Source organism: Carassius auratus, chromosome 32 (assembly GCF_003368295.1).
Source record: "Carassius auratus strain Wakin chromosome 32, ASM336829v1, whole genome shotgun sequence".
Lineage (NCBI taxonomy): Eukaryota > Metazoa > Chordata > Actinopteri > Cypriniformes > Cyprinidae > Carassius > Carassius auratus.
This window is the reverse complement of record NC_039274.1, coordinates 12,889,037-12,898,960: the sequence shown is the minus strand read 5'-3', so window position 1 is coordinate 12,898,960 and position 9,924 is coordinate 12,889,037. Positions and strand designations below refer to the sequence as shown.

General features: G+C 47.3%; 1 protein-coding gene and 1 pseudogene across 1 annotated transcript; both read right to left on the bottom strand.

Moving 5' to 3' along the window:
- Positions 1-1,304: 1,304 nt before the first annotated feature.
- Positions 1,305-3,849, bottom strand: LOC113052382 (protein NYNRIN-like). The gene is made up of 2 exons (XM_026216832.1): positions 3,716-3,849; positions 1,305-3,533 (listed from the first exon to the last, which is right to left on the bottom strand). Exon 2 carries the CDS (start codon positions 3,423-3,425, stop codon positions 1,305-1,307), a length of 2,121 nt encoding a protein of 706 aa, XP_026072617.1. The 5' UTR covers positions 3,426-3,533; positions 3,716-3,849.
- A 2,039-nt stretch (positions 3,850-5,888) lies between these two features.
- Positions 5,889-8,850, bottom strand: LOC113051615 (uncharacterized; annotated as a pseudogene).
- Positions 8,851-9,924: the final 1,074 nt, after the last annotated feature.

Sequence of the window (9,924 nt, the reverse complement as noted above, 5' to 3'; positions counted from 1 at the left end):
CTTATAATTACTTTGGCCGAAGCAGCCGATTCTGCAGTTCGTGGCGTGACTGTTCACCGAGGTCCTACAGTCCCCCTTTTGCGCGGTGATGTTCCTGGTGCGAACATCGACGGGCACTAGAACAAGAGACAGAGAGAACAGGCACACACACGCACACACACGCACAAGACACAAACAACATCTCCATGACTTGCTGAATTATGGTGCTGGACTTAGGTAACTTGGGATTGATGGGTTAAGAACACTTCAAGTGACATAGGGGTGCATTGTTTAGGATTAGTTATAATTGGGTTTTCAATCAATCTAACTGTCAGTGGTTCGACGAAGCGTAATGGGTGTAAATCTCAATCAGGTTGGTTGGGTTCTTCAATACGGGTTCCTGGTCAGTTTTAACATGAAGAAAAAAAAAATTCTTAGGACGCCATACGTGCGTTTACTGAGAGACTCTTGTACGGCGTTCACTCGCTTGTGCAGGAGGAAGGCTAGTATCAAGGTCACAATACATCCTACGATAGTAGAGATACGAAGCACTGTGTCAGCAATGGACAAAGACCGAACGATTGGCTCACCATTGGGCGGAAAGCGAGCTATAGCTACTAAGGCTGTATCCGCGGGAGTCAAATCAATCAGTTGTGTTCCTTCCTACCTTATCTTTTCTCCCAATTATGGATCAAGGATGAAGGAATGCGGTTTGAAGAACATTGAGATTTCAAGTTCAGCCTAATACTCATCGTTGAGGTAATACAATGCTAGATCATTGATATAGTGGATCGAGCCCTTAGGGACATTTATCCATAAAGTTTAGGTTAGGCGAGATAATAGATCGTAGATGACGGTAGCTGTACACACTGAGGTGTTGACAAGCCATCGTTTTCTGACAATTTTGGTTTGGGTTGCCTTAATTTAGATGTGGACAAATTTTCAAAATGATTTAGTAAAATAAAAATTTGGTGAAAGGAGTCAATCCTGTTATCTCTAGATCTGGATCATCTAAGGGATTTCCTGAAGGGAACTGAAAAGGAAAGGAAGTTATAGTAAGGGAAGAAAGGGAGAAACACACAGAGAAGGAGAAAAATAAAAAAAAATAATAAAAATACACCAAAGAGGGACACAAGGACATTGAGTTAGGTTAAGAATGTACACAGAGTGTCACATGTGTGGAGCGACTCCTCTCCACTAGGAGTTGGTTCTAGCAGTGCTGCGGAAGAGTGTGTAGGTTTTGTGTAAAATGAAACTATATGTTTCTTTAAAAGGATAGTTATAACTAGGGGGTATAGAGTATGTTGTATAGGGGGTATAGATTGTTAGTCTATGTCAGTTGGTTTGATCTCCCCCTTTTCCTGTCGGTTGGAGCCCTGGTGCCTCTTTATCTGGTTTCGATGGACCCATCGAAGGACTGGCTCACTGCGCCCTTCTCTGATTTTGATCCGATAGGCAACAGGTGAGAGCTTGTGTACAATCTTGTGGGGTCCTGTCCAGTGAGGTAGGAATTTCTTTGACAGGTGATGAGGAGCATTGTGCCTTGGTTGGGCAAACCTGTAGTACCACACTCGGTCTCCGACACAGAGTTCCTGGTGAGAGGCCTTTTGGTCATAGTAGGCTTTTCGACCTTCCGCGCTTCTTTGGAGGTTTTGTTGTGCGAAGGTGAAAGTCGCTCTCAGGTGCTGATGCAACTCTTCCAGGTACTGGTGAGTGGTGTAGGCGGTGATGAGGTTCATGTCACCAGGTTGGTACAGCAGGTGTAACGGTAGTGTCATTTGCCGTCCCGTCATCATTTCGAATGGGGGTACTCCAGTAGACCGATGAGGGGTGGCCCTGATGGCCATCAGTACAAGAGGAAGCTTGACATCCCAATCCTTTTGATTGGCGGACACATACTTCTTCAACATGCTTGCCACCGTCCTGTTGACTCGTTCGACCTGACCTGAGGAAATTGGGTGATGGCTTATATGAAGCCTGGCCTGTATGCCCAGGAGTTTCCATACTTCCTGCATAACTTCGGCGGTGAAGTGGGTTCCTTGGTCGGAGTTGACTCTTAAAGGCAGTCCAAATCTTGAGAAGATGTGGTTCATTAACAGGCAGGCTGTTGTTTCTGCTGTGTGGTTAGGAGCTGGGAGACACTCTACCCACTTTGTGAATTCGCAAACCACAGTGAGGAAATATTTGTTACCTCGTGTTGACCGTGGTAGGGGTCCTACCCAATCTATTTGGAGGTCTGACCATGGGTACGTCATTCCCTTCCGTTGTAGTGGCGCTCGGTGGTTTGGATTTGCCGGTTGGAACTGGCAACACACCAGGCATCCTTTAACATATTCCGCCACGTCTTGCTGCATGCTAGGCCAGTACGCCACTTGCTTGAGCGTTTCGTAGGTGGCCTTGGCACCGTGGTGTCCAGTGCATGGTGCATCGTGGGCGTGTGCCAGCATCATCCCCCTTTGGCCTTGAGGAACTACGAGCTTTGGCGAAGTTAGGGGCTCAGGGACATATGTGAGAACGCCATCTTTGAGATGCAACATGTGCTTGATCGAGTGAAGTTGGCGGAGATCGGATGAATTGGATAGGTCGGAGGAGGAAAAGGGATGAGTTAGTGGGTCAGAAATGTGAGTGGCAATGGTTTGTAGGATTGGATCCAATGCTTGAAGGGTGAGGAGATCATCAGAAGTGAATTGAGGTGAGAGTTCAATTTGGGAGGAGGTGGGGGTTTGCGCACCAGTGGCGTGCTGGTGGCGGGTTATGGCCGCCACTGATGGGGTGGGTGGGAGGTTAGAAAATGTCCAGGACTCTCCATGTAATGCACCTGCTTTGGCGAGGGCATCAGTTTGGTCATTGAGATCTTTGTCTTGTCCTGGTTGACGTGAGTGACCTCTGACCTTTTTCCAATAAACGATCATGTCATGGTCGGTGACAATGGTATCGCATGCATGGAAGAGTTCCTGATGTTTGACTGGCTTGTTGTTAGTTGTCTTGAATCCATTCTGTTTCCATCCAGATAGATGGCATGTGAAGCTTAGACGGGCATAGTTGGAGTCGGTACAGATGAGGAGTTCTCTGATGTTGTGGGATGCAGCAAGTTGTAGTGTGATGAGGATGGCTGCTATTTCAGCATATTGTGATGATTGAGGGCCCAGTCTGAATTGTTGTGGTGGGCAAGGGTCGTTGTTGAGCCAGACCACACCAGCTCCAGCCTTCAAGTTGCCCTGTTGATTGTAAGAACAGCCATCGACATATGCTGTGGGCATGCCTTCACACACATTCTCCTCGTAGTACCTATAGTTTGTCACCTGTGGTTGTGACAGTTCTTTGGTTTCCATTGAATTGTGCGGCATGTCCATTGAACAGTTTTGGCAGGCTGCTAGCCCATTGCCCAGAGATGACTTGTGGTTTTGGGCATATCTTGCCTCGACGTCCCGTCCTTGGAGCGTCATTAGCCATGTAGCTATGCTTGCGTTGGTTACCACGCCATCCCTGATTCGTTGGCTGTTAAGGAAGGTCACTGGCTGGTGACACGTTTCTTTGATGACCTTTTGCGCTCCAATGTAGTTGGAGAAACGCTGAATGGCCCATACAGTGCAAAGCAACGCTTTTTCACAGTCTGAGTATTTGCATTCTGGGGGAAGCAATGTTTTGCTGGCATAAGCGACCACTCGTTTGTCTTTGTCATGGAGCTGGTAGAGGCCTGCACTGAGGCAATCATTGGAGAATCCAGATTCCAGATAGAATTCCTTTTCTGGGTCGGGGTAGGCCAGGCAAGGTGCAGAGCATAGGCGTTCTTTGAGCTTGCTCATAGCTGTGTCCTGAGCTTCCAACCAAGCAAAGGGTTCATCCTTTTTCAGGAGGGAAGTTAGTGGTCTTGCGATGTCAGCGTAGTTCTCGATGAATTGTCGTGAGTAATTGCACACTCCAAGAAAGCTTCGTAGCTCAGAGATGTTAGTGGGTGTCTTTATGTTTTGGATAGCTTGTGTACGGCTGGACTGTGGTTCGATGCCATCACGTCCGATGAGCAAGCCAACATAATTTACCTTAGTTTTGCACCACTGTCCTTTGTGTAGGACAATTTTTGCTCCTGCTGTTGTCAGCTGGTTCAGGACGTGGTCAATTTCTTTGAGGTGGTCTGCCACATTTGAGCACTTCATAAGGACATCATCCACGTAAACAAGGTTACCTCTGGCTCTGGCATCAGGGCATGCTTTGTTTAGGAAGATGTTAAATTCAGCTGGTGAGTTGGCATAGCCGAAAGGGCACCGTGTGAAGGTGTACTGTCGATTGCCAAAAGTGAATGCCAGTTTGTGTTGGTCATCAGGGTGGACAGGGATTGTCCAAAATCCGGAAGCAACGTCCAGTGTGGACAGGATCGTTGAGCCTTTAATTTTGGGAATCTCTTGGTCCAACTGAGTCATGGGCCATCGCGATAAGGGAACTTGTTGGTTCAACTTGCGATAGTCTATGGTGGGCCGCCATTTGCCGTTGGGCTTTAGGACTGGTCATATTGGAGCAGAGTAGGTGCTGTTACAAGGCCGGATAACCCCCTTTTCCAACATGGAGTCAATGATCTCCTGGACCGATTCGTAGGACGCTATCGGAATTTTGTACTGCCGCACAAATGTGGGTGGTGCATTTGGATGTGTTGGGATGCGCACCATGTGGATATCGGTCAAGCCACAGTCCAGGGAATCCTTTGCGAAGGAGTCCTTGTATTTGCATAGAACCTCTCGAAGTCCTTGGCGATCCATTTCACTGTGGAGGGCATCCGCCTCACTAAGGATTTGTTGGACTTGCGCATTGAACCCGGTGTAGGGTTCCTCTGTAGAATCATTTGAGGTACTCTGGGCCTCAGTGATCACCCGTTCAGTTGATTCTGTCGCAGACTGCGTTGAGACAGCATAGACAGGAAGATGAGTGTCGTCTGTTAGTTCTGATCGACAGATGCTTTCTTTGGACACTGGCAGAACACAAGTGATGGCAATGACTTCGTGGGGCTTTGTGAATGTTACAGTGTCGTCGCATTCATCCGACATTAGTTCGGCTGGTATGGGACCAATGATAGGTACTGCTAGCTCAAAGTCATGGAACGCTTGGTTGATGAGCCATCCCAGGAGACTGGCTTTGGGAATGTTGATGTCCTTGGCCGTACAGTTGTTGATCAACACATACATGGCATGAGATGATACTTCCATGAGAGGAGTGGCCTCCAAGGTCAGTCCTAGTCTTAGGTAGGTCCTGGAAGGTTGGAAGAAACCTAGCTTACTGTTGAGAGTTTGGCCAGGTCGCATGTTGAGGCGTATGCTGACACTCTTGCTGTAGGCAGGTATTGTGACCTCTTGCTCACTGATCATTGCGCACGCATCTGGGATTGTTTGGCCAGATCGAAGGTTCTTGAGATTGACTGAAGTGGTCCGTTGCTGTGATGGGGGAGCCCATATGACGTCATTCACTGTGTCAATGTAGGCATTGAGACGAACCATGATGTCTGCTCCAATGTAGATGTCATGATGTAGGTTGGGGACAACGAGGAAGTAGTGACTCAAGAGTCTGTTGTTCCAGCGTAGGTCTACAGCGCAGACAATCTTTGAGGTAGCCATGGTTGTTGACCATGGACTGAGAGGGAAGCGGCTGTGCTTTGAGACATGTGGTAGGCTCTGATGTCTCTGCTTTAATGTTTTGAAAAGCTTTAGGCTGATGGCTGAGTTTTCAGACCACAGGGCTAGTGCTGCATCAGACACTGGTGTGTCTTGGATGTTTATGGCAGTCATGATTTGAAGAGAACCTGAGTCTGAGTCAGATGCTTGCAATGAGCAGAGGAAAGGGTTTTGGTTCTTACTACTCGGAGTTGAGCTTGCTCTTGGTTTTGAGTTTGCATCGTCAGTCAGTGAATGGGGGGCAGTGTCCGTGGCTTGACACTGTGACTCGTTGGGGTTTACCGACTGGAAGGGCAGAGGCTTGCGGACTTGAGTCCAGATCTTCAGGTGCTTGAAGTCTATCAAAGGTTCAAAGCGATTAAGCAGGTCTTTCCCGATGAGGAGTGGATAGGTGTTGAGTGGTGAAACGTACACTGGGTGGACGAGATTCATTGCTCCCACAGTTAGGTTAATTGGGGCCACATGTTTTAGTTTTAGGCCTGTGTGGGAATATGCCTGGAGGTTCAGTTCACACCTTTGAAGTTTGAGGGTGCTACTAGACCTCTTTGTTCTTTCTTGGACTTCTTCAAGGAGTTCTGACGACATTAGAGCGATGTCGGCTCCCGTGTCGAGAAGGGCTTCGACTTTGATGTGGCGTTCGATGATGATGGAGAGGTAAAACTTTCTTGCTATACCTTTCTCAATGAGGTCGCCTAGGAGTTGAGGGACTGGAGTTTGGGAGGAAACAGGTAAGATGTCAGGACTGATTGGGTGCTCTTCGGAGGAGTGGCAGACGACCAAGACAGCACTTTCAGGGACTTGAGAGGTTTCGTCAGCAGGGGTTTGTTGAGCTCTGCTATGATCTGGAGCATCAGGTGTTGAGTTAGGGACTAACTCTGTGGCTGGGTTTTCAGGTACGATTGCTTGTCCATCTGAAGTTAGGGTAGTTATAGTTCTTTGAGAGTGAGGTGAAGGAGTGCTGTTCTCTGTGGTTTGTTGAGTCAGGTGGTCGCTGTCTTCTCGTCCGGCTGCTAGTCAGGCTGTATCTGGTTTCTCTTTCTTTTCCCACTTTCTGTCTTCCTCCTTTCGATGGAAGAACTCTTCCATCATCATCTTCATCAGCTCTTGGGAGTCAAAGCACGGTGAAGTCTTTTGTTCTTGTGTGGATTCAGGTTGAGCTCGGTCAGCTAGGGATCTTTGTGAGTTTTTTCGTCGATTCCTTGGGCTGGTTGCTCCAGGGTGTGTTTGTCGTTTTCCCTTGGAGTTTTTGTTGAATTCCCATGAGTTTTTATCTCTTGAGTTTCCAAATGAGCTTGGCTGGTTCCACGATCTTTCCCTATGTCTCTCATGAGGTCTTGTTTGGTCCCATGAGTTTTCCCAGTGACGTCCAGGTGAGCGTTGTCGCCCATGCGGTCCACCCCAGTGGTTGTTCCTTTGTTTAGGTTGTGTACCGGTGTGGGAGTCCCGTTCTCTGTTGGACGAGGATGCATTCCACTCTCTGGGTGTTGCCTTGGCATGATCTTGACGTTGGGTGCCCTCTAGGGCCAGCCCTTGACTCTGAGTGTTGAAGTCGAGAACTGCCATGGTTTTGTTGCTCTTTTCTGAAGTCATCTTCTGTTTAGCATAGGCCTTATGTGCCAAGTCTCGCAGTTGTTGAGCACTCATTGTGCGTGGACATGCAAGGACGCCAAGATGTTGGCTTACCCCGGGATGAAGATTCCTCAGGAAGAGGGTTTTAAAATTTTCATCCTCCTCCATATTCTGTTCATTGCGAGTCCCGAAGTAGGCTTGTCTGAGTCGGCCGTAGAACAATTGGGATGGCTCCTGGCGACCTTGTTTCATCTCCAGGGCAGCCACTAGTCCTTGTTCCGACTCAGGGTCAGCAAATTCTTTGATGAGGGCTTCTCGGAGCAGCTGGTAATCAGTCTTTATGTGGGCCGGCTGGCGGTCCAGGAAACTGCGAACCTCTGAGCTGGATGTTGCTCGGATTAAATAAAGTCTATCTTTGTCGGTGATGCTGGGTCTCATTTCCAGATGAAAGTCGACATCTTGCAGATATCCTTTGATCCCCTGACAGCCCATTTGGGGTAAACTTGCCAATGTTCCTGGCGAGTTTGTCGAGGTCCTTGAGGTCCAAGCCACGTGATGATCTATGGCTGGCTGGAGCCATTTCTTTCTGCTTTGACGTTACGTGAAGTTCTTCAGAGGGAGCTGGTGAGTGTTTCGGCACTGCCCCCTCCCCCTTTTTATCACGTGTCAGTCCAGGAACAGGGGACCCGGGCCTGCTTGGCAGGGGTGAGACTGGTGCCCATTGTGTCCTTGGAGGTTCAGAACGCAGCGCGTAGGCATGTCTGAGTTCCTCTCTGAAGCTGACTGACTCCTCTTTGATGTAGTCCAGCTGTCGTGTTAGGTGGCTGATCTCCTTTCTTGACTCATCCAGGTGAGTTTTAAGGGCTTTAATTCTGCCGTTCTTGTCTCTGAAGTCGGCCTTGGCCTTTTCCAGGAGCTGTTCCGCATACTGTAGCTTGTTGGAGAGATCAGCGTAGTCTTCCTTGACTTGTTCCATTTCTTTTGTAGTAGCTACTAGTGTCTCTTTTAGCCTGGTGATCTCCTCCTCTGTGCCTTATTCCACTTCATCTGGTTCTTCCCGTTGTTCCTGAGCCTCCAGTTCTAGCTGCGTGATGCGTCGTTGTGCGCGTGTTAGCTCCTGCTGGAGATGGGCGGCATGCCTGTCGCTCAGCTTGAGGGTGGCGATGAGTGTGTGGCTTAAGGAGCCAGTGATCTTGGCTAGTTCTTTGTGACTGTAGCTTTGACTTGGGTCTTGTCTCATGAGGCTTGTTATGTGGTCATCCAGCTGGTCCTGTGTCTGATGTTTCATTGTTTCGGCAGCCTTAGGTAGGAGGCTGTCTGTTGTGACACTTAGCCAAGTCTCGAGGTCCTCCCAGTGGCCAACAGGGTCTGTTGTGCGAGACATGTTTTGCCGCTTTTAGGGAGATCTAGAACCTAGACTGACACAGAACTTGAAGAGGAGAAAACAAAACAAAGACAACAGAGGTGTAAAGGTGCAATGTCACGTGTTGGTTGATGTGGAGTGTGTAATGGGCAGGTGAGTGTAGTTCTCAGTGACTGTGAATCTCTGGTGGGTGTGCTTCTAATTTGTAATTTCTGTGGGGAAAATAAATGAGCACACAAAGATAGAACAGCTAGAGAACAGAGAGATAAAAGAAGAGGGAAAAAACAGAGCAAGGAACAAAATACTTTTGTCAGCTTCCACTTTGCCTATAAAAGAAAGGGTTTTCTTTTTCTTGTAAAGAAAGATAAGAGCCAATGGTAAGATGAAAGTGAGGAAGACAACACAAAATGCCCTTTTCTGGGTACAGAATGAGGACAAATAAAAAAAATAAAAAAATAATAATAATAATTTGTTTGTTTTAGAAGGATGCTTCTAGACAGGGCTTTTGAAATGGGAATTTCTAAAAACCAGGACTAATTGATATTAAAATTCCTCAGTGCGAAAGAGAACAATAGCAATGACCGTATTGGTTTCTCAGCAAGTAGGATTGACAACCAAACATAAATCAGAGCGTTTCTAGCTGCGGGTTCAATATTTGGCGGACGCCTATCGGTTCTCTTGTTGACCTACGTTAGCCTTGGCTGGGTAGGGCTCCCAGGGTGAGCAGGGAAGGTACGGTGAGAGTCAGACAATTTTGAAATGAAGTGTTCAATTTTACAAAATTTTGATTCAATGTTTCTATAGTTCTCTGCTTTTATGATTCTCACAGGTACAACCCAAAATGGCAACGGTAGTCAAATCAGAAGAGGATAGTTGAGAGAGAAAGAGAAGAAAGTTTTTGCTCCCAATGTTTAGGAAAGATGACAGGGTGGTAGCGCTGTTGAGTCGATACACCCAGATGTTGGTTTTACCGTGTTAGCAGGGATAACACTAACTAACCTAAGTATTGAGGAAAATCCAAATTCCAAATTTTCCTTTTTTTGGGTTTTGCCACTAATAGGCTTAAGCCAAATGGGCAAACCTATGAAAATGTTATATATAAATTTAATAACAGAGGGAAAAGAAGGCCTGGCAGTGTAAGGATGACTGACTCGGTTGAGTATTTGAATCCATTTGCGGAGATGTTTATTGTGGAGAAAACCACACACAAGGATAAGGCAGATAATCGTGGTCAAATAACAAGCAAGGTCAATATCACAGCAAGCAGTCCGTACAGCAAACAAATCCAAATCGTAATCCAACAAACAATGTCAAGAAAAGGCAAAGAACATCAATGTGGCAATGAGAAAACGCTTG

Bases quoted from the DNA above. Each gene is read 5' to 3' on its own strand.
- LOC113052382 (XM_026216832.1), bottom strand. From the start codon at position 3,425: ATGACGCTCCAAGGACGGGACGTCGAGGCAAGATATGCCCAAAACCAC.